The sequence below is a fragment of the Megachile rotundata genome, chromosome 5, assembly GCF_050947335.1.
Source record: "Megachile rotundata isolate GNS110a chromosome 5, iyMegRotu1, whole genome shotgun sequence".
In the NCBI taxonomy this organism is placed as follows: Eukaryota; Metazoa; Arthropoda; class Insecta; order Hymenoptera; family Megachilidae; genus Megachile; species Megachile rotundata.
Window position 1 is genome coordinate 18726075 of NC_134987.1, and position 25182 is coordinate 18751256.

The following is a 25182-nucleotide window of genomic DNA, read 5'->3' on the forward strand; positions in this document are numbered from 1 at the left end:
TTGTTTTATATACATCATAATCTTCATACATAGATAAATTATGCGAAACGTCGCTGCTAGGTCACGATGTCAAAAAGAATGTCATAGGATTTTATATGAAAACAAGTGCAGTTGTAGCATGCAAAATTTTCCTGTACAATTTTATGCACAATGTTGTAGAGTAGTCATTCATGCAGTTAAAAATATATGCACGACAGATGTTCTGTAAAAATTGTTGCTTTTCGTTTCGACTTATGAATAGGTACATCTTGCAAACTCTCTTACATCAATAGTATGTACAAATTGAACATCAAAAATCAACACGTATTCAGTCGCACATTATCATGACACGAGAATGCACTTTCGATAAAAAGGTTAAGCAGTGTCAGCAGAAGATCGTATGTCGAATGATAATCTTACCGGACATGACGACGCGGCAGCGGCGGTGGCACGGGGCTGTGAAAATTTTCCATCATCGAATACGAATCGTGATCGAGCGACTTGTGGTCGAGCGCCTCGAGATGATCGAGCCGGAGCAATTCGGGCTCGCGAGGCGAGTGTAGTTCACAATGAGCGACGTGAAGCAACGGCCTCAGGGACGAACCGCCTTCGCATCGCTGCTGCCGCGAAGGCGGTCTCGCCACCTGTCGTTCTACACCATCCGACGCGTGTTGCTCGTCGCCCCACACTTCAAACTCTCCCGCCGCCGAATAATCGCCGAATCCACCGTTACCCTTCACCGTTGCACCCTTCTTGCGACTATTTTCCAAGAGTCCGGCCCACGAGGAGCCTCGCTCGTCCTTCCTCTCGCAGCGAACCTCCTTCGATTTATCCTTCTCCTCTTTGCGTTTGTATTTCACCAGATATTGCTTCCGCTTGCTGGGCAACGACAACGACAGGCTGCCGCGCAAGCTGGAACGACGGGCCGTCAGATTTCCAGCGGACGGCCCGCGATCCGCATAGAAATCCTTCCACGAGCGGGTCACCGTACCTTCTTCTGCTCTTCAGGATGTCAGCATGTCACGTTACGCCGACGGTGAGGGATTTCAATGATGCTCCAAACGCATACACGAGACACGATTATTTCACTTCCTCTCTACTCTTGGTCAAATGCTCTAGCAGGCTTATTTCACTTTGTTAGTCTGAGTGATCTCGGATGTCTTCAGAGTACTTTTCTGGTACTTCGAAATTTGTTACTGACTCGCTGATAACTTCGAGCTTTGAAGTGGATCCAAATGAATACTTCAGCGATGAAATTTCTCGATGTCAACCTCGACAAAGCGTGCAAATACTCAACGATGAAATAGGTACCTCGTAGAGAAAAGAATGATGCTCCAAAATTCGTTACTGATCAGCCTTCGTGATTCCAAAATCTTCGTGTAGTCACCGATGAACTGTTCAGCGTACTTCACAGGTGGAAACTAACTGGAGTTGTGAAACTTGCCAACTTCTGAAGATGTAAATAGATATCTCGTGAGTGAAGACGTAATGATACTCCAAATATTGCTGTTAACTTGTCAAAACCGATTTGGAAAGTGGACGTAATTCACGTTATGTGTTATCGACCCTCACTGATTAGAGAATAGAGGTACCGGTAATGATTCCGGGAACCTGCTCAGCGACCTCCCAAGTGCGAAAGCAACCAAAACTTCAACCAAGAACTTGTTATCGATCAGTCAACATAAACCTGTACAATTTCAAAGCAGATGTAACCTTCAACGATTCGAGCGAGTGCTAGTTTAGCATGTCTAACAGGTACGAATGTAACCCGAATGCAACTTCAGTGTGGTTAGCGACGATTCGAACATGTACTTGTTCAATGTAGTTCACAAGCAAAACTGATCCTCATCACTGCACTCTACGACGCAAACACAAAACGAACTCGCACAGGACACTATTCTCCACAAACTGGAAAACCCGTGACGGATGACGAATATCCTGGACAACGTTCGTTAACGGCGCATCGCTAAACGGACATTCCCGATGACACGGATAATTTATGTTTTTCTGCACGGCTCGTTGTCAGTCGGCACAGGGGGTAGGGAAGTAATTGGGTCAGGGGGTTGCGAACCGCACGCAAATCCGTGCCGTGCCGGTGGAGCGTGTGCTCCGAAAATCCCCAGGGGTGCAGGTGGAAGGACCGTGGTCGGTTTTATCGGCGGACGATTACGCTAGACACGATAGTCGTCTACGCGAAACGATAACGATCGAGTCGAGGTGGGCTCTCGTTAATCGGCCGAGAAACGGTATATCCCGGTCGCGTGACGAAAGGGATGCTCGCGGCGAACCGTGCACCCGCGTACGTTCGAGCGTAGACAGAGGTTAGTGGCACCACCGTGTTACTCCCCTCTTCTCGCGCACGACCAGTAGGAAGCGATATCTCGTTTGGCTCGGGCACGCTCGAGGGCAACGCACACACACCCGCGCCGACTGCGGATCAAAGACTGAAGGGCCACGGCGACGCAACGCCCGACACCGAGTGACACTGAACACCCCTACCACTCGGTACAGTTTCGCGCAAGCGTATCGTTAACCTGGGATATCCCCGCCACCGAGTCTCGACAGGGAATCCCCTTGGAAGAGAACGCCGCCACGCGGGTGGTGCGCTCACTACTCGCTGTCACGGCGTCGCGACCCCGTCGTCCGTCTCGTCGCGACGCTGCTGCATCCCCTTGTTTTGCGACGGATCCACCGGGGTGTCGATATCGAGAAGTTCGTTCGTCGCTTCGGCTGCCACCGCCGCCGCCGCTGCAGCCGCTGCTGGAACTTTCAACGGCGAAGGGGATGGAAAGTTCAAACTTTTTCTTTCCTTTTGGGAATCGACTGATTGGACACCTTTGACGACGTGGAAAGGGAAAGTGGGTAGTTTGCTTACGTTTTTTCATGCCAGTTTGCGCTCGATATTTAAAGTGATTAGTGTCGATGGTGCATTTGAGGTCTTGTGTTTTGTCTCCTAAGAGATCTCATGATTTTTAATTTTATTGTAATTTTATTACGATCTAAGTTACGATGAATAGCTGTTACGAATTTGTATACTAGTAAAATAATTGGAAGGTTGTTTTCGAGTTAACGAAATTAATGAAATTAATATTCGATAAATATAGATTAATGAAATAAATACATGTACGCTAACTTTTCCGTTGAAGCACTTGCTAAACGCTTTCTGTAGACACCCTCTTCTAAACTTTCCCTCTCTATCGTTCGCCCTTGAAAAGATTCACCCGCATAACTCAGCCTCCCCGACACACACATGCACGATGACACTTGGATACTCCTATGTTTCTGCAACCAACACTTTTTCTATTTCCACTCTAAACAGTCTACATAATGAATCTATCAAAAATTTTTATATTTCACAAAAAATTAATGTGAACGTCATTTCAAGGTCCTTGTACTCATCGTGAAAATAATTTAGATGTTCAACTTAAATTGAATACCTAAAAAATTTGTATTCTGTAGCCGACTATCTTTTTCCTCTTTAAATCAATCAATTACGCGAAATACGAATTAACAACAATTTAAATAAAACCAATTTGAACAGTAATAACTGAAAAACACGATGATACTCCAAAACCTTTAATTCCACAAAATCAACAATTTTTTTCTCCCCAACAACCGAGCATATAAACTGCTCGCTAACAGCAATTTAACGTAAAATCGATTTGCGCAGAAAAAACTTGTAGCGAAATTACAAACCGATAAACGAACATCGATGCGAGCGACGGTAGGAAGAAAAAGAAACATTTGATTTTAATCGATTTCGACGGAGAGTCGTCGTACGTGATTAAATCGACTGTCCCGAAAATCCTGCGAGAAAACGAGAGAAAAAGAAACGGCAATCGTCAACGCGCCATCAGCGAGCTATCGCATCGTATCTCCGGCAGTGGATAAAGGAAATTCGTTGAAAACTGGCGAGGCGAATTTCGAGTGGCCGCAACGAGCTTGTACAAAGAGAACTGGAACTTCGTCAGAGTGCCTTAATCATTTACGTGTGTTCTCCGTTTCACGGCAGGAACCGAGCGGTCCTCGTTAAACGCGCGGCCGCTTTACGCGAACGAATTAATTCTCCGCTCGACTCTGCTCCGAGTACAATCGTGCCGAGGAGTTTTCGAAACGTCGTGTCGTGTCTACGAACCTCGGCATAGGTGCACGTACGTGCACGATGGCGTATATGTAATAGAACGCCTTTTATACAGGATGCACGAACACGCACGCGCGGCCCCGTCTCTCAGATTATAGTTATACTGCCACTGATGAAGCATCAGCAGCGGAAAATTCTTCGAGTTAGCAATATTAGACGAAAAATTCTTCTCTGTATCCCAGGGAGCAGTAATACTCTGTGTGAAATCGTACGGGAAAGAAAATTAGCTCGGTCAGCGATATAGTTCGTGAAAGTATGGAACGTGACGATACACAGCGCGTTGATACGCGACGTGACAATACATAGCTTTGCTAGAACGTACCAATATAACTTACACTCAAATGTGATGAATCAGAATTTAAACGCTATTAAATTTGAATTTTGAGTCGATTAAAAATTGGTTCTAGAATGTAATAAGTCTCAGTTGGTAGATTTGAACCGAGTTTCAATTATTCGAAACGTTCCACGTGAAAACGTGTATGCCACGTAAGCGGGCAGACGACATGTAAACAGCGTCACTTGCTACCGTCTGGGCCAATAAATTCTATAGACGACTCCAGTGTGTACATATCAAGTTTTCTCCCTGTATAAAAAGTCAAGACATACAAAAATTTCGATGTAGGGAATTTTTGATGCTCACACCAAATTATGAGTGAACTCTTAATTTAATATAACGGTGTTATTCTTTATGATGCACATCAATTATGACGTTGAGAAAAAAATACTTCCTAAAGATCCCTACACGCGAACCACCCCTACGATGGACCACCCAGTATATAAAAGCTGATCGCATTAGTCCAGGAAAATGGTTGAGGGGTGACGTCTGTTAGCATCGAATGCTTTCCAGCTCGTATAACGAACAGAGACTATTTTTTCTATTAGCTCGCAGCATCCTCTATTAATTTATTACCCCGTATTGCCCCAGTTATTACGTTCTCTCCCTTCTTCGCGTTTCAGCCGTGATTCATGGGACTTGAACGAGTACGGCACGAAGTCTATCTCGGGGGTCGCTTTACGATTAAATAATCATTATTTTCGCTTATTCAAGAGCCTTTCGCGGAAGGATTGAACGAATTCCATATCCTTATCAAAATTGCATTACAATGGACATCAATAAATTAGAAATTATTGTACTGGTAAATTACTTTTTTCTGGATACTCCGAACAAGTGGGAAATTGCGCTCGTTGAAACTTGATTAGTAATTTATACTCTCATTGGGGTTGAAAATCAGATTTTTTACTGCTGTTGAATTTGTTATGTAATCCGGATTTGTGCAAAAATACTACTGATTTTGATTATCAGTAAATACGTACACATATTGTAATAATAAATATTCCAAAATGGAGATAAATTCAAACAAATCTAAATAACATCACCCGCGAAATAGCAAGTGTAATTGTAGTCCGAATAACCGAATGCTAATTTATAATTATAATGTGCCATGCTATTATACATACGTTTTCATCGTAATATTCAATGCGTTAACATTTCGACAAAAGCAGCTTAGTAATTCCTGCAATTTAAATTTTCTCGGATCCAGTTATTCTTGCACTGTACGTTGTTTGCAAATAATATTTTATCATAAAATGGTGATGTTCGCAAAATTTCGTTGCACGAATAAAGCGGAACACATAAATTGAGGTTAATTTGGTAGCAATGAAACGCAAATGTTTCCAGAAACGGTTAAGAGATTGATAGTGGTTCTATCGGGTAACCAATGAATTATAACAGTGGTGAGCAAGTAGCTGGAAGCGTGGAGTGTGGTAAATAACGAATAACGTTTACGTTGTCGAAAATGACTGGTAGATTGTTTATGTCAAGATCGCTTAGCCGGAGCTCGCCATGTTTGCCGTTCGAGTCAAGTCAGCCTGTTTTCACGGTTTACTCAGCCGCGTGATAAACACTACACGTGATAAACAGGTTTCCATAGCATTTCTGCAAACCGGTGCTTTACCTAACCTTGCTGTATAACATCCTGAAGCAGCATGAGCATTAAATTCGATGTCAGAGATCAGTAAAATTCAATCAATAATTGTCCAAGTTCAGTCATCTTTTATAACGATTTTTCTTCCTCATTTTCTTTGTCCAATTTATCATCGCAAGGTAGTAAATATCGAACCACATTTTCCCCGTCCGTACAAAAATCGCCACAGAAATAATCACAGTTCTCCCGAAACGATCTTTAACGTTCGGAATCGGTCAGGGATATTCGCTAGCGATTCCCTGAGCGTACGACTCCTTCCATGAAAGCTGAAAAAGAGGAAACGAGCTACTACCCCCCGCAAGACGTCTTAACTACGCGGGGGCGGTTCGCGTTGGAGCTCGAGCGAGTCGCTGCTTAACGGTCTGGAAAGCGAAAGACCATTACGGAGAATCACACGCTCGATGACACTCTTCTACTTAGGAAACCATATTAGGCCGGCCAGCTAGCCGCATTAAATCGCTGCGCGTGATTCCGAGATAAAAGGTCAATGTGGATTTAGACACGGTTTCTGCGCCCTTTGCTGATTCGCGAAGGGATCTTTCTGTGCTCGATATAAAAACTTTTCAAGCTTTCTGTCTATAAATATAACATTTTGTTTTTGTTTTACACTCCGACGTCGGCTACCTTCAGGTACCTATCTGATTCATCAAGTCACTGAATTACAAAGTTTAATATCAAGAATAGTCTTCATATTGCAATAATAATTTGTTAGCTCTGGCAAATTCCCAAATTCTCAATTTCCGAGTTATAACGTCCAGATACTAGTTACAGAATTAAAATTTCAAATTAGCCTCGTGTAACTCATCGTCAGTTTCGCACGACTATCAGCAGATGTAACAGGTTTCAGAACAAGATACAACGTTATACAACGTTGATGACCCTTGAGAATCTAGAGGTTGCGATAAAGTTTCACAGCATGTAGGTAGACGTATCGAAATTATTCGTTTTCAGAGGCGAGACACCTATCGCCTTTCATTTCACCTTTATCTTTCTTCGTTTCAGGTCGTTTGATTGTTCGTGTCACGTTCGTTAAAGAAATTCCTGGCGTTGCGGTCGGTGCATAAAGGCGTGACTTGTTTTTCGCATTCGCGACGCGATCATACAATATACGATTTAAAATGCCATCACAGCATGTTCTGCGATTATGATAATGTAATCGCTGTCATGTATAATTTATAATGTTCTATCTCTCGACTTATCCCTTGATCGAAAAATAAAATAATATCCTGTGAGCTTTTCACGATGTCCGCTATTACATTGACATTCTCCGTTTGAACATTTGATCATGTGAAAATTACATCGAGTCAATTCTTGGAGCAAAAAAGATCTAGAGAAAAAATTCGTAAATTGATCTATCAATTTAAAACTATAAAAAGGTGGTTTCCCTGTCAGTATTAGTTTGTAAAAATACATATTAAAAGTGGAGAACATTTTCGTTAAGTTGGAGGGTCTAGCAAGCGATCAGACGCGTTTCGAATCCATCGCTAGTTCCAGAATGGCGAGCAGAGTCCGATGCGTTACATCACGGACCTTTTCGTCCCCTTTTTTCCTCGTTGTTTCTCGCCTGCGCCCAGCCGGTCCTCGAGTAGCCATGGAATCTGACAGAGCCGTAGGCCGTAACGCGACGCGACTGCTTATTAAAAGGAACGAGCACGCTTTATTTCGCGGAGGGAAACAAGCACCAGAGTAAATATGTCGGGCCGAGGCGGCCGTGTGTGTCCACATTGTTGCGGAAACGTGGCGTCCTTTGAGTGGCTCTCACAGACGATGGCCGTTGACGCCTCGTTTGCTCTGTGATTGAACGGGCCGCTTCGTTTGCTCAAACGGCACTCGGGTGTTCGTAATTTATAGTGGTGTTCCTTTTTTTATTAATTCATAGTTCAACATTCGAACAGTTGTTTCCATGCGTCGATGTCCATTTCGGTTTGCATGACGATCACGATGAGAATTTACGACGATGGAAAGTCGAAAACAGCTGTCGCATTAACCCTTTTTTATTTACTCTTTGTACACGATACTGTACTCCGAGAAAGTCATCGAAATAGAAAGTCATATCGGATGAATAGATATAAAAGGATCATGTATCACGAGGTCGTGTAAAAGAGCTTGTATGATGAATCAATAAGTAAATTAATAAAAAGCTATTGAGTATCACTTCTATAATAGTATCTATAAACAGAATGAGATCTACAAGTTGGAAATCGATAATCAAAGACTGTATCCCACTTTTTTAGATCCAATCAGAATTTTTGCAGAGGCCATCGTTTTTGAACCGCCCTGTACATGTCCGCGATACGAAGGGCCGAAATGTATTCACCCAATTATCTCTGCATCGGCGTGCCGAACTCTCCTCCCCTTCGTCTCACCCTTTAGCCGTCCATACCACCCTGTTGCCCCTGTGCTCGAGAACGGTTCAGTCGACTGTTCCACCCCTTTCCTCCCCACGGTCGACGGCGCATTTGCATGGAATGCATTCATATGAAATCGACCATTCTTCCAGCGACTTCTCGAGCGCGGGGCCCGTGTATCCCATCGCAACAGCGGCGTGTATTCGTCTTCGCCCCTCTCGCCCCTACCTTGGTAAATCCTCGACGAGGACACTCGAGATGTAGGTAGTATTCGTCGTAGAAAATTGGTTCCGGTAATGACGACCTATCTTGCTGCCGCTCGTCGTTTCAACGCGACATGCCACCGGTATTACGAGTCGACGATCTTGCGTCCCCCTTTTTCCATTGCCAGCGAACATTTTCGGAATTTCAGATTTCGGTTGCGACGACAATTTCGGGGACGTGAAATATGCTCGCCAAGTTGAGACGCGTTTAGAATCGATTCTCTCGGTGAATGGATACGATCGACGAACTTCTTTCGCTATGAGTTGCATTTTCTGTAAAGCTAGATAGAAAAAATTTCGGTTTCTGAGAATACTGTTCGAACGTATCCGAACATTTGCGCGATCAAATGACCGGAGAAGCAGTATCGAGGAAGATCGAATACCCATCGCTAGCTGGAACAATTCCGAGACCCCCAACATCGTCTGGCGTGGTATTTGGCATGGCGGAGAAATCAGACCGGCCAGTTTCTCCCTCTCGTATTCCCTGTGGCGCGATATTGCGACTAAGGGGTGAACGTGGGCGCGCGTTTACTGGCTCATCTATCCTACTCCACAGACTCTGTCCCCAAAACGAGCGCGACATTCCAGACCCCGACTTATAAAAACGTTATTGTTCGGTACGCAGCGTGTGCTCGACAATGGCGCACGAGCCAACTTGTTTCGTATCAACTGTGATCGCTTTTCCTTTCGAACCTCTGACGAGGAACACCTTTCCCCGCGTCGTCAACCGAGGATTATCGGTATTATTTCAAGGCCCTCGAAATATTTAGAATTTGACGGTGAGGCTTTCAGGAGTCGTTGACTTTTAGTAATTCGCTTGGAAAGTAGAAATTTGACTAATTGAAGCGATATACGGAGGGTACAGTGTGATTCTACGAGGAAAAGTTGAACAGCGAGTCTAGATTAACGTTTTGACTGTCACGTTAAGTCCAATATTATCAGAGAAAACCTCTGGGGACCAAAGCCAGACGCGAAAAGCCACCCTCGAGACGGGGAATCTTAAATCGCAGCAGGACGACTGAAACGCTGAAAGCCGTTCTCCAAAGAAATAGGACGTTGTCTGGGATTTGTCCTGTCGGTAATGTGCCGCGATCGAGTTTCCGTCATATTTTTTCATGTTTGTCGCGTGCTCGAGTAAACAGCCAATGTCGAGTGCCTCTGTTCGCCAGCCAGCTAGCAAATCAGAGAGAAAAAAAACAGGGAATCGTCGTGAAAACGATGTACATACGCTTGTTTCGAGTGTACACGCGACGGCCTGTATGGATCGCGTCAGCACTTTAGAAATGCAAACGTCATTGTCACGAGAGATTTCATACATTTTAGTATGAAACTGGCGAACGAACAGCGTGTTTCGTCAAATGCCAAACTCTTTCGCGAACCGTGCGAAGGAAACGTCGTCGTCGATAACGTAATATTTATAACAGAAATAAACTCATTTTAATTTCGTATCGCATTAACGTTATCTTCGCGAGGTATCGGCAAGATTAAATGGCAAAAGAAATAATTGCATTCTGAACGCAGGGGATGCAACGTGTACAGCGCGTTGACACACGACGCAATAAAACACTTCGGCGATAAATTTCGAATTAAAATTCAATGCTCCGTGGCAATTAATTGGACCTAATTTTCGCGAAAATCCGGTTAGAAATATGTAAATCAGTTTTATCGCCTCTATTCATCGTTCTCCCGTTTTATCAACATTCACGTTAATGGTTCGTCTTTTACGTTGTTGCGAGATACGCGACCGTTGTGCAACGGCCAAGGATGCTTTTAGTTATTAATACGAGAATACGACGGAATGAAAAGGTAGAAGAAGGTATTTGCATTCTTTATGTAGCCCCAGTGCTTCCTTTAACCATTACAACATGAAAATGGTGGAATTAAAGGAAGGAAGACAGCCCCGTTAACGCGAGAAAGCACAAAACATTTCAGCCTTTACAAAGAGGCCCTTTACCTACCCGTTGTAATAATTAACGCGAAGAGCTAACGATCGAAACGGACGCCTTTTAAACGATCCTATGTAACGAAGTGTGAATCCTCCAACTTAATTCGCCTTAGCAACTTTTGTTTGTGTAACGAGAACGCTGGAAATATATGTCTAATTAAACGTTTACACCGTCCACTAAAAATCAAGGGGATTCGCTTAAAACATCACCGTTCGAGAGAAATGATTATGAACCGAATATCGTTACGGTTTATCTCGAATACACGATTCATCTACGAAACCTTTCTCACGCCTTTTGAATTCCCTTCCTGATCCCTTTTAATTCAATTTTAAACTAATTTCCTTACACCGTTCTATATGCATGGATATTGTCCAAGCGTCCAATCTTGCTAAGTTTTTTAATTTAATTTCAAAGTAATTTCCTTAAAGGCCTCGACCCTCTTCGCAGATCCGGCCGCGGCAGTTACACGCGAGTCACAGGCTGAACGCTTAGTGGCGTCATTAGCGTTGCATAAAAGAAAAGCGGACAAGTGGGAAGTTAAGTTATTTTTATCGTCACTTGCAGCCTCGTGTTTGGCATTACCCGCAATGGCCGCAGTGTACACAGCTTGTCAGCTGAAAAAAGGAATAACCGTGATTCACGTTTCCTACTTAATAGAAAGTATTATGTTATTTTTGACTGGAATTTTAGCTCGGATACAAAGAAAGTCGAATCGGGGCGCACCTATAACCATAAAACAATTAAATTGCCAAGCACAATAGAGACACACCATGGTCGTGAAAATGATCAAAGCAGTCGCCCGTATTATAAACTGTGTTTAATATCCTAACACGCGGCGTGTCCAACGCAAGCAGCGAAACGAAGAGTGACAACGAAACCGTGTGGTTTTATCGGGACAAGCGTGTCTCTCGAACGAGACAGATCGAGGAAGGACAGCGCGAGTTTGAAAAGGCCAAGCGGGCAGCGTAACGGGTGCAAGCTTTGACGACGCGTTTTCTTGCGTACGGGCAAGCACCGCCTCTAGCTGCGGGCATTGTGCGAAATTTCTGGTTGTTTTACGAGAAACCGGCCGACTGCCCGTGGCGTTTGTGATTTTAACCCCCTCCAACCCCTTCAACGCTACTGTACTGAACGCGAGCTAACTCGCCCTTTGTGAGGAACGTTTGTGCAGCGAAATTTGTACAGTTCTCCGCGGCTTCGTTTTGGATTTTCTAACTTCGCCACCGCTGCACAGCTCGAAACCGATTGTTCGACGCTTGCGATTTTCCCTAGTTTGAATAGTTACGCGCGGGGTTAGTTTCGGATGAAAAATTCGAAAGAGCAACGAGCTGGTCGGAACGGAGTTCTTTGACAGAATCGACTGGTCGGAATAGGGACGATGGCGAATGCGTTCGGTCACAGGAAAATCGATACGCGTTGTTAACGCGAGTCGCGTTTGCTTGTTGTGAGCTCGACGATTCCTGGATTTAGGGATAACTGATCCTTCGTTGTGTGTATACGAGACGTTGTCCCTGTAATACTGCGGAGTCCGACTAATCGTAACCGTTCAATTAGCCTATGATGAATTACAACTCGTAAGATCGATACCTATCGGTTTACTCGACCAGCAAACACTGCAAACTAATACCGTGTTGTTCCGATGCGATCGCGATGCGTTGACTTGATCTGACACGGTGAAACGAGATGTTATGCTTGTTTATGGCTTTCCATATATGATGAAACAAACAGATACTTTGGAAACCTTCATAATAATAAAGAATAACGAACTATAGTTGATAACCTTTGAAAATTTGTTAAACAAGCAAATTCGTCGATTCGAGAAGCTACTCGGTCGGAAATGTCTACTCTAGCGTACGGGTATAAGGTCAATTTCGCTGTGTTTTATAAATATTTTCCCCGGTATCGATTACACCCGCTTCATTTCACGAATCCGAGCTAGCGATGCAAATTCCAAACGGTCGGATCGCGAACGAAAAAAGGCTCTCGTCGTTCGCTCGACATCCGGACATCCAAAGGCGGAGAAGTGCCTATCGTGCAGATAAGGAGAACAAATGAGTGCTTATGGCAGACGGGGGTGGCCAGGGGATGCGAACGATATCTTCATCGTCGCGGAGCTGCCGGTAGTCGAGGCGGTTCTCAAAGCGGCCAGGACTAAAGGACTAAAGGAGATGCGTGGCGATAACGGTGTGCCCGGTAGAACGAGGGTGGAAAGAGAGGGATTCAAAGACGTGTCCGACGTGCCGTGAAGGCAGACGAGCGTAAGAAGCTAGCTAGAAAGAAAGGGAGGAGGAAGAACCAAAGAAAGGAAGGAAGAGAGAAAGGAAGGAAGCAAGGAAGGAAGGACGGAAGGAAGGAAGGAAGGAAGGAAGGAAGGAAGGAAGAATCTAAGCCGTGGAACAGCAGGAGCCGACGTTTTCTGTTTAAGCGACATCAAAGGCCCTGTCGCGAATTTTCCTTTCGCCCCACCTACGCCTCTGTACCTCCACCCTGCTCGTTTCGGGTCATAGCGTTACTTTGCGTACACGTTTATATACTCTGCGCATGTATTTTACCGTGTTTCGTAATGCTTGAGTTGAATTATGGAGTTGAGAAGAGAAGGAAACGTGTAGAATGGTATTGTTTCAGAGTTGTAGCGTTCCTCGGAGTTTCAATGGTTTGATATTTACTTTGCATTCGTCTAAGTTTATCGTACGGAATTGTAATTTAACGGATTCTTCGCTCAGTATGATTGACGTATATGCACGTCGCGAAAGATGGTTATTATTATAAATTCACTCTCTTCAGTTGCAGAAGAGCATCTCACCATTTGTCCCCAATTTTAAAATTCTATTACGTATACTTGAGAAGTTTCAAATTTTTAAGTTAATCTTTTATGATTAAATTAAGTTAACCTTTTCTTTTAATTTTACTCTGGAGTGTAAACGAATGAAGTCCCATGCGTAAGCATACTACAAATGAAAAATATGTGTTCGAAAGTAACAAAGGAATTTATAGCCCCTCTCGATCGAGAGTCTCTGTTCGAAGCGATACAAATACTTCGAGTACTCGATGAAAAAATGCCAATTATTTTTACGTATACTATCTGGAGACCGTTATAACAAAAATCAATCGGCCTGGAATGTTCAGCTTTGTCCCATGGATGCTCGATGTTGTAACAATATCGACACGATGTTTGCTCGTTCGACGGGCGCTAATTGTAACGCAAAATTATTAATTATACAGTACTTGCAATTAATATGCTTCAGATATCTCGCGTTAACGTTTACCTCCGCAATCATTATTACCTTTTGTTGTCGTGCGCGTTATCAGAACTTTTCAACAAGACGATATTTCATTCGCGATGGAATAATTAAATGTTTCTCTTTGACGTTCGATGATAATGGCTGTTGCGTAAACCGGCAAATTATTCCTGCGAAGAAATTTGTGTGATCAAATTTGCAAATTTGGGAGTTTGATAATTAAGAAGTTCACGTTACAAAATTTGATGTGTTTTATAAAAATCACAGTGTCCCAAGCCTTACAATTTTTGATGTACCCTGTACATTGTTAATTAAACGTGTCGATGGATGAACTCGTAAAACCGTCGCATCGGATCGTTTCGATGGCTTCGTCGTCAAAGAGCGGCATCATTCGACGATTTAATCGTCTTGAAAACTCCCGCTCGCTCTCAAACGATTACAATACGCTCAAACAGTAGCATGGATTCCAACGTGGCCAACTCGAATTTATAATTAAATACTCGATTGTAATTTCCTCGTACGTTCGTGACGCGTACCATCCTAGATCCGTAGCCCACGTCTGCCCCCTTTCCGCGCCACTTTCCCTATCTAGCCATCTTCGCAGACGCGACAAGGGTTATAGAGATACTATTGACTCTCGAAGCTATTCCAGGCAAGAGCTCGTGAGACTGAACGTTCTCTGGGAAGTTTAATTATCCCCTTCGGTACATCCTGCTGGTCGTTGATACTGGCGAACAATGCGCGTGCGAGAGCACCCACGCATATCCCGGCAAAGAGTCGAATCGAGACGCGTCGTCGAGAGAGAGGGTTACGACGAAGGGACGAAGCAAGATGGATGGAGAAGTTGTTTTATCCGAAATCTGCCACGACAGCCTACAACGTTTACCCTTTTAGCAGCGACGACCCCCGCTGCTGCCACTCGTGCCGTTCGCCATTCTTTGCCGGCTACGACCACCGCCTGGAACTCCACTATTCTCTGGCTGCACAATCCAATAGAATATACACGGTGTTTCTCAATTTCCGATCACGCGATTTCCGAGTGGGACTTTTTTTCAAACACATCCATCCCATTTGCAAAATAAAACTATTTTATCAGTCGAGAACCATAACCTCTATCGTTGCGCACGAGGCATCGTTAGAATCGGTAATAACGGTTCGAAAATCAGGACTTGTTCCAAGAAAGAGCTTGACGCGATAAGGATATCGATCGCGTTATCAGTACCGTGAGTTCCGCGTCCGGTAGAAATCGTCAGCCTCGTTTTACAACAATGACCGTGCAAACCGAGCGACGGTGTAATTAAGGCCGTCGTCTTTTTTTGCGAGACGACCAAGGGATTTCCATTAATTTTAATAAGATGCCCGTGGTACACCGGCCAGACGCGTTCATTAAAAAAAAAAAGAATTCATCCAAGCAGTTTCGCGTTGGTTGGAAATTAGAAACCGCTCGGAGAATCGATCTCGGAAATGTCGTCCGTGAAACCGTCCTCGGCCATGTTGTTTCGTCGAGGCTGCACGGGTATCACGCTAATTGGCGTAATTATTCAACGGGCCCGATCGAGACGCAGGTCGTCGACGAACGACGGTGAATTTTTGCGATCGAACGGATCGATTAACGAGAGCCTCTTTAGTGAACAGGCTACGAGAAACTGGGACGATTAAGATATATCGACGGAAGGTTCATAATTAAAGGCGGGACTCGGCGACTTACTTCTGCGCGAGCGAATTAAGCCGAGACCACTCAGCGGTGCTTGATTGCCGCTCCATGAACCGACTATTCTCGAATCGAGCCTGAATTTTTATTATATTCTTCTACTTTTTTATTACCTGTAATTATCATTCGCGATACAGTGTCACCGTGACCTTATCAATAATCCCGATCAATCGATAGTCTTTATGTGGGGCAATAGAATAGCAGATACTTCGTTTCTAATTTATATAATTCTTGAATAAACCCAGAAAATGAAATTGAAAATTTAATTAAAAGATTGTTCCACTTTTATATCTAGAATATCTAGTCTATTACCTAGAATTCAGCTCGATAGACATTCTATCTGAAATATTTCCAAAGTAACAACAGATTGAAATTCAGCTATTCATGGCTGCTATACTATGCCGTTTACATGCTTTCTATGCAAACAGACTATATTATTCAATATTCAACCTCCATAGTTTACATTCTCTTATCCTATCGAAATATGCAACGACCAATGACAAGATCTACTTCAAAATCAGAACGAAGAAGCTTGTAAGAAAGAACCAATTATCAGAAACCTATAATCCATCAACTGATGCGACAATGTGACTGAAGCATCGAACGAGATTAATAAAACAACGAGTAAATAAAAACCCAAAATTTGGAAATTAGGGAATGAAGGAATCAGTGTATCAGCTCTCTCTCTTTTCTATTAGTATACTAGCATACAACCAGCTACAACACCGTGTACGAACATACTACTTGTCTCGATACTTGTCTAGCTACTTGGTTTAAATGAACCTTTACCGCACATGTTCAATTTCAGCACAGCAATCAAAGCGTTAATTAATTCAGAGATAGGTGTTGGGGAAGTGGTCCTACACCGGAAACCACGTCCAATTCGCGACAATGTTTAAACCGCGTGTCATCGTGCAAGGTTCACAACACGCGAGCTGGATGGTGAACAGCGATAAAGCATAACGAAACGCTGGTTCATGGGGGTACCAGTGTGCGCAGGATGCAGATAAAGTTAATGGGATTTTATCAGGAGCCAGTGCAATCTTAGGTTGCTGACCAGGCTGGACAGGACTCCACTCGGAGTGGTTGAAGTAGATTCTCCTCGTACTCTTCTCGTTTCCAGCCGAGGCTCAATTAATAAAAGGGCTTTCTACCCCTTCCAGCTGGCTAGCAGCCTGGTTATCTTTCTCTCTGGTCCTCTTTTCACCCCCTCGCACGGCCAAGGTTCGCGTACTTCGTACGAGAATGGCGCTGAACGCAGACAACGTCCTTACCAATACACTGACCACGTTCCTGGTTCTACCAATACCGAGGTGAGTTTGATCGACAACGACACAGAAAACGCCACCGTCGATGTCGGCACCGCCGCTGGATCAGTCTGGAGCTGTGTCGAGGGTAAAAGCAGAGAAGCAGAGTTGGGGTAATTGATAGAAGCGCAAGGAGACGCGGATTGTTTACCCCGGGAAGGATTGACCAGCTCGTGGCGAAGGCACTCAGCTACCGTCCTTCGTTTTGTAACGTAAGGGTTACAAAATGGACGAGATTCGATGTGGCAAGAATATACAGGGTGTCTTGTGATTGATGGTGCAAAGAAATCTCTACGTGTGGATACATGCCAGCTCGCTACACCATATATTAGCACATTTCTACACCCCTTATATTCATACGTTTCTGCCTACAGGTCGCTAAATTTTTTAATTTACATATCTCTACAGAATTATTAAAATTCTCTAACTACGACAGAAAGAATCCCTCGTAACTTCATTGCCAACGTTCCATAAAGATATACATTCGCAGTGAAATTGTCAGAATCCTCTAACAATAAGCAGTTTTAACATCGGCAAAATTTGATAAAAATATATATTAAAGATTTGCAGTGAAGCATTCTAAACAGCGTGGGTCATCGATGGCCTACGGCGTTCGGAGGGTTCAGACTTCGGTTAACAGCGAGTGCACGATTGGCCAGGAACACCCCATTCTCGAAACCGGCCACCCTTTCGAGGGTCCTGTAATTAATGCTGCTAATATACCCCGGATTTCTCGCCCGCTTTCGACACTCGTCCTCGCGAAGAAGATACGTGTATGCGTGCCGTGCAATTTCCAACCCTGGAGAATGGTAATTGCATTGGACGGCCGTTTCCTTGATTTCAATCGACCGTCTTCGCTCGACCTGCTCGATAAGCTTCGAGAATATACTTAGCGGCTCTGTGGCGTGCGAAATCTCGCGAACTTGTTGCTTCTGGGAATTTAAGTGACGGTAATAAGACTGGTAATGCGATTTTACGAGCATTTTAATGGTATTAATAAAAGTTTCTTTCGCTCTTAAACGAGCACATGCTCGAACGTATTTATGTTTCGAAAGTTGAAGAGAAAATTGATCTGCGAATATTTGCTTGGAAGATTGATCAATAATTTAGTACTTTCTTGCTCTATTAATACTAAGAATTGATACTAAGAAATCCTCGAAAATTTGGGGATGTGAAAGAGGTTTAAGGAATTTGTGTCCTTCGATCATTTTGGAACCTTGGGACTCTGAATGGTTGGAACTTAGGGACTTGGAAACCTCCAGACCATAAAGGTGTATATTCTCGTACTTTGAACGTGACTCTGTTCATGCGTGTGATTTACACCCATTACACAGCAAAGCAAGCTTGAACCTTCGAGTGGTCCGCAAAACTCAAGCGTATCCTAAACATGTACTGTAATAGCAGAGGGTTAAGAAGAGGGTAATAATTCTCCCTAGCAAAATCGAGTCGAGAGACGCCGCGACGGCGGTCGTGGGTAAATTGTCACGAGCAAAGCACCCCACAGACTTTGGTTTATTAATGCGTCGGTTGAAGTCGCGTTGACAACCGATCGAGACTCTCAACGACACTGTCGTTTTTACCGTCCACTATAGAAAAGGGAAACGAATAGCTGGTTATAGAACAGGGTTAGTCAATCATCTCGGGTAATGCGACTATAATAATCATCGAAGTCGGTACACTTGTTTCAAACCCTTTTCCCTGACGATATTTGCGGTAAAACAGGAAGGTAATTAAAAAAGTGAAACTTCAGAAATCATGGATAGAAATATGAACATTTACCAAATGTTAAATATTTAAAAAGAAAGAATTACTCAAAAGAGAAGAGGAATTGTAATTATGAAGGTGTAAAATGTACGAATGTCAAGGACAAGATGATAGATGAATCGCGTAGACATTGGAAAAATAGCGTAAACATTAGATAGGCAGAAAAGTTGCGTCCGGTGGATGGGCAGAGGTCAGTGAACAGGGGGTAGAGACGTCGACCGATCGATCGCGAGTCGAGGCAAACAGTCGATCGTAGTGAATTGATGGTGCGTTCTCGCGAAACACTGGTAGCAACCTATCGAGACTGTCGGTGTGCTGGTAGTTTACGAACCCGCCGCTAGCCGAGTCGTTAATAAGCGATATTCGATGATAGGGGTTGCGCTTATAATTGCATCGGGATAGAAGCTTCGGGGTCGCTGCACGGGAACGATACGATGCGTTAAAATTGCAAAGAGGCTTGCGAAACGCGAACGCGTTGTTCAGTTTCGATCGCTTCATTGATGGCCATTGATAAGCAACTTTGCACATTTAATACAATTTCGTACTTCCTATTGGAGGCCTGCAATCCTTGCCTCTTGCAATTTTATAACATCTCATTTGCAGAACAAGAATTTAACGGTACACTCTTTAATAGAGTACTCTGAATATTTAATATTTTGATGGTGTTCGGAAAAGTACAACTCAGTAATGGAATTTTGTGGATCGGTTAATGAAGTCTAGACTTATATTCTTTTATAAACATGCAAACAAATGATTATAAACTAAGAGTTATATTTAAACAGAAATACACCCAAGGTTTTTCGAATTGAAGTTCATAGTATAACGCAAAGAAATTTGATGAAGGAAAAATGAGTGGTTTCCGTGATCAAGCGAACCAATATATTTTTGCGGAAAGTCTGCCTTTGGTCGCAAACGAGCTTACTTATCTCGGCGCGGAAACTTCTCGCGCGGCAGCGACGTAAAAACGGTTGGCTTTTTTTCTCGCCGGTTTCCATCGTCCGCACCCCATTCGAGACAGACCCCCCGTTGAAAGGAATACGCAGGGTCCTCGCGCGGGCACGGCTGTGCGAGACGCGAACGAGCGGCGTGTACACGCGGAGCGGAGGTGACATGTGCACGCAAAGGGAGAACCGTAATCCCGCGTGGCCGTTTGATGTTCAGAACTTTGACCCCGGGTAAATGTGTGGCAGACTTCCGCGTTTGCGACCTGTCCTGCGACAGGACTTGCTTCGTCGCCGCCAGACGGAAATGCTGGAAAATGCACACGTAATGAATCACCGTAATTGTTGCTTTCGCGACTATGGCCTTCATTATTTCCCGATATGCTATAATAACAGAATATTTTAAATTCGATGCTAACAAATTCTGTGGAATGCGAACACTTTACGATGTAAAATAATGTAAAGCTGACGATGGGAAATATCAGAGTACTTCGAAGAGAGAATTGTCAAAGTTCTTAAACATCTTAAACATGCAATTTATGCAATTTACAAGGAACTCTTAGAATGGAGATCAAAATTGTACCAACAATGTTGTACTACTTTTAATGAACTATGATCAATGAATTCATACGAGTAAAAGAATTCTTAGAAATCATGCTACTGTCTTCCCGAGGAAGGTCCTTTATTCTCTTCCGAAGTAATTTCAAGCATTCCCGAGAATAAAGAGAGAGAGGACATTATACGCGGTCTTCCCAATTATACAAGTTTAATCCTCGGCTTCCCTCAAATTAACAAGTTCAATTTAAGGAACGTTTCGCAGCATCATCGTCGCGGAGTGTCGTTTATAAAGATTAGGAAAGATGACGAGGGCGAATGGAACGGGCAGAAAGAAATTATTCCCGTCGCGTTAAATCAGTTCTCAGCACGGTTCGAGAAGTTTGGCCCAGCGGCGATAACTCGCGAGGAACCCCTGAGGGGGTCCTGGGACGAATCTGCAACCGCCAGGATTAGGCACGTCCCGTCTAACACGCTGGAACGAGCCGAGTTTGCCGAACTTCCTTCCCTTTCCTCGACCGTATCGTGTTTCAGGAGTTGCACGTGCAACGTCCGCGCCTTACCCTCGACGTGTTTACGCGAAATGCTGGAATAATGCATGCAGAAACTGGGCTTCGCTGAATGACTCGTTTGACTGGTTCAATGGTCGACAGAGTGCTTCGAAACTGACCGTGCACATCGCCGGGATTCGACTTTGCGTCCCTTTACAATAACTATTTTCCCAGTTAAATGCTTTCTCCGATATCTTATACTACAAAAATGATCCTTTCATTCAAGCTTTCTGTTCAAGTATACTTCAATCATGGAGAGTTCAATATTTTATTCGGATTTGAAACTTAGAGAATTATATTAGATTTTGCGATGTAATGAAATTTTTTATGAAACAGGGTTCCGTTACGAAATCATGGGTCGAGGGGAACATAAAATTGCGAATACGTACGCATAAATCGCGATACGTCGATGGCCGCTATGGTGATTTGCGCCACGGCGTCTCGCATTCGTCATTGCTTTTAATATTCCTCGAGCGTGACGAATGCGACACGGCCCGTATCGTGACAGCAGCGTCGCGACGAAACCTTTTTATTTCCCTGTCGATATCTGACGACGTCGATGTCGTGTCGCACTTGCGAGGATCGTTGATTACTGACCTCTCGTCTCAAAGAACACCAAGCATTTTTATTGTTTTTGCAAACTGTTATAACATTCTATTATATTCAGCTCTTCCTATCATCCATACCATTCCTTTTAATATTCCCAAAATGCTCGACATGAATGGCTTAGATCCAAATTTACGATAATTTAGGCTCTGAACTAAGCTCTAAACTCTGTATTCTAGAGTTTACAATGTAAGCTACAGAGTTTGGACTCTAGAGTATCGTAAATTTCCGGCTCTAGATTAGAAGATTGAAATAGATTTCATCGAAACGTCCAGCTGCTATTTTTGACGAGTACATTACAGGGTATCGATGAGCTGGGGAAACGCGCCTCCCAGAACAAAGAGGGTAATCGCAGCCCCTCCGGTATCGTACTTATTTCGCGACAGACGAGAACTGTCACCGGCACGCGACGCAGTTTGACGCGTACCTATATACCAACGTAGAATTTTCTACTCTGTACTCTACCATTTTCCCCCTCCTTTTTTTCGAAACTGTTTTCACAGACCTGTCATCGATGCCAGACCTACGAGCGTGTTCGATCGAGGGAATAGATCGGGTGCGTCGACCGATGGTCAGCGGACAAACTTCTGTCACCAAGTTGTCGAGAGAGGCAAAAATAAAACGATACCTAATCGCTTCGTATTCGTAGAGAAAAATATTCTACGTGCTTATGATATGATGTAATCTTTTTATTTATGCAAAATATATGTGGAGCGAAAATGAGAGATGGTGGCGTTACTCGAGGACACAGCAAGAAATAGAGGAAATCATCGTCATCGATTATGACGAAGTACATTTACATGGAGACGTGGACAAATTTCCCGCGCGATATGGTGGTAGATCGAGCAGGTTAGGAGGAATGCGAGCGGGCAAGCGTGGTGGAGTCACGCTAGTCGCGGCGCACAATGGCAACGGAAAGGAGCGGAGAAGATAAAGCGGACGGGGAAAATGTTGAAAAGGAAAAACGCGGCCGGAAAGAGAAAGAGGAGGAATGCGCGTCGTTCTTTCCCTCTCGTTTCCACCCTTTTTTCATCCCCCGTCTACGAAGAGAGAGCATATTATGCGAGTAGATCGAATCATGCCCGGCACCCTTAATGCATGACGCAGCTCGTAGGGGTGGCTGCTGCACCTTGCGCCCTGCACCCTGCACACGTATTCGATTGGGTGAGCTACGTCGCAACGCAATAATATCGCAACGATCCATCACACCTCCGCCGTCAATAAAACATCTGCCATTTCTTGCCACCCTCGCGCCGCTTCTCTGTCTCGCCCTCTTTCTTCCACTTTCGCCCTTCGATCGGTTTTTTCCGCCGTGCGCGAGCGATCGATGAAAACTGCCCTCTCTTTCCTGCTCGTCTTCTATTCTGTTTGCTTGGCGTGACGGCTCGTGCCTCGCATCGATGTTCGCGGAGAAACAGGGGATGAAACGCGGAGAGGGCGGGAAAGAAAAAGAAAGGCGACCTCGTGACGAGCTTCGGATCGACCGTTTTTTTCTGCCCGCACTCCGTGGATCGCCGGGGGTATTAATGTGTGGCGGTATTATCCACAGACGCTAACAGAGGGATCATCCGCGACGCCGGCTTTCTCGCCAGAACTATTCTTATGGATATACAGACTGTTTCAAGAAAAAATCCCTGCCCTTCGTGGGAAAAAAGTGGACAAATATTTTATCCTTACACGGTTAGAGAACCTTATTCAGGGGCTATGTAATTCTTAATTGATATTCAAGAAGGTAAAAAAATAATTTATTAGGAATTTAGGATTCTCTAAGTTTTGAATTTCTAAATTTGGAAACATAAAAGTTTAAAGGGTAGGTACTCGCTATCTCTGCGAAGTGGAGGGAATCTCTGTGACACTCTCTCTTGACTGCAAAGGGTCTCAAGAACATCTCGTGTCCCTACTAAACTTTTGATGTATTTCAGCGAAAAAGGAATTGCTCCTTCAACCCATTTACCGCTCCAAAAGTAGTTCAACGCGTCTTATATTTTACGCTTTGAATGTCAAGTAGCTCTGCTAATAGATTTGCAAGTAAATCCTAGATGAAACGTCCTGTACGTTTCTTAGATAGAACGTCCTAAAAATTTTTTCCGTAATAAAACAGTTGATTACGCCCTAAAACGATCGTAACGTCGAATGACAGGGCTGTTTGTATATAACAACTCTCCTCGCGAGATCCCAATTCTGTCGTGTACCATCGTCGGGGAATCCTTCGGGAAGGAGTTTTCGAGGAGACTGGCGTCACGGAGCATCGAAGGAAGACGGGGAATGTGGTCGGCCTTTTTCTTCGGATTCGATTCCTTTTCATTGAATTGCAAAGCAGCGTTCGACGAATTTAACGCGGGAAATCGCTAGAACGACGACGGCGTGTCCTTCGCTCACAGGAGGTCGTCGTCGTCGACGGACGCCGTTGAAAAAGAATATCGTTCGAGCCGTTTGACGGGAGGCAGGGGAAATTCAATCGCGAATGCCAATTATCGCGCAGAATCGGATACAGTTTTCCAGAGAGAAAAAGAACGGGGAAAGCAAACGAAAGAGGAAACAAATGTCTGCATTCGTGTACGCGACACAGATACGGCTAGAGTACAGGTCGAGAGAGAAAAGGAGAGAGCGAAAGGGAAGGAAATGGGAAACGCTACGATTTGAATGGCGGAATATTGGATAGAACGATGGAATAATGAGCGTCGGTATCGCGAACGTTGCGAGCAAATTACTCTCGTCGACGGTGCTCGTTTTGCCCACGGTCGAAACAGTGAAACGGAAGCCAACTAGCGATGTAAATATCGTGAAAATAGGCAACGGTTCGGCTTGGAAACTGAAAACGTGCCTTTAACTATCGCGAACGTTTAACGAGAAGCGTAACAACGCTTGATAATACCAAATCCGGTATTAATGGCGACAATAATCGGACTATGGTAAATTTATAATGATAGAGAGCGCACGAGCAATAACGCTTGTTAGCAGGGAGAATTCCCGCCGATGGGTTTCAAAAGGTCCGAGGTAAAAAAGAAATAAAACGCGAAAGTAGTTCGAAAGGGCGAAGAGAAAGGATAGGAGGGAAAGGTCGAAAAGTAACCAAACGTCAGATACGCAATAGACACGCGAAAGAGGATGGGTAAAGTGGCGGTCAAAGACTATCGAAGCAACGAGATGGGTGAAAGGACAGGGTGAAAGGGAAAACATGAAACGTAGGGCGGAACAGAGGACAGCGGGGACAGGTAACACAGGCTATTACGCGGCTCTTTCTAGCGGCGCCCTTTTATTTTCTACGGTCTTGCCATTCCTATATACCCTTGCTCGACTACCTTGCAGAACTCCCGGCAAACGTGGAATACATCCATTCATTTGACTTTGAACCTCAATGGTAATGTTATTTTGCATCGTTACCAAAGGTCGCCGCCAACTCGCTCTCTCCCTTGAGCAACCCTCCTGATTTGCCTATCACCCTGCTCGCTTTCTGCCTCGTTCTCGTTCGAGAAGACACTTGGACATGCTCGATTGACGCACGCGAATGTTGAAACGTTTTTATCGAGAATAAAGGGATTCGCGTGCGCTCGTCGATGCTAATTGAATACTTCTTTTCGATTATTAATCGAATTAAATGCTCCTTTTCAACGTTTCTCTTGACGCTGTGCAAATTTCATTTGAATATTTCGAGAATGTTGGGAAGAAGTAATTCTGAAAATGTAATTTAAACTCGAGCCCCACTCCGAGACTACAAGTTGTTTTCCAAGTTGAAACATGTGCTTTTTCGGGCTCGGAAACTGATACTTCAGTCTCGTATAACGTTTAAAATTTCTGCTTTATTCCGAACAGAAGGTCCATCCTTGACCTGGATACTCTCCGTTT

General features: G+C 44.1%; 1 protein-coding gene across 6 annotated transcripts in view; it reads right to left on the bottom strand.

Annotated features, from left to right (window-relative positions):
- The window catches only part of Ten-a (Teneurin-a transmembrane protein), a 495126-nt gene that overhangs the window by 96773 nt on the left and 373171 nt on the right, over positions 1-25182 (bottom strand). The window contains exon 1 of one of the 6 annotated variants that reach the window (XM_076532168.1): positions 400-2459. The exons of the other annotated variants lie outside the window; for them this stretch is intronic. Within the exon in view, the coding sequence (XP_076388283.1) occupies positions 400-455 (56 nt within the window). The 5' untranslated portion in view covers positions 456-2459. Of the gene's footprint in view, positions 1-399; positions 2460-25182 lie in introns of those variants that run through there. 6 annotated transcript variants of the gene reach the window in all.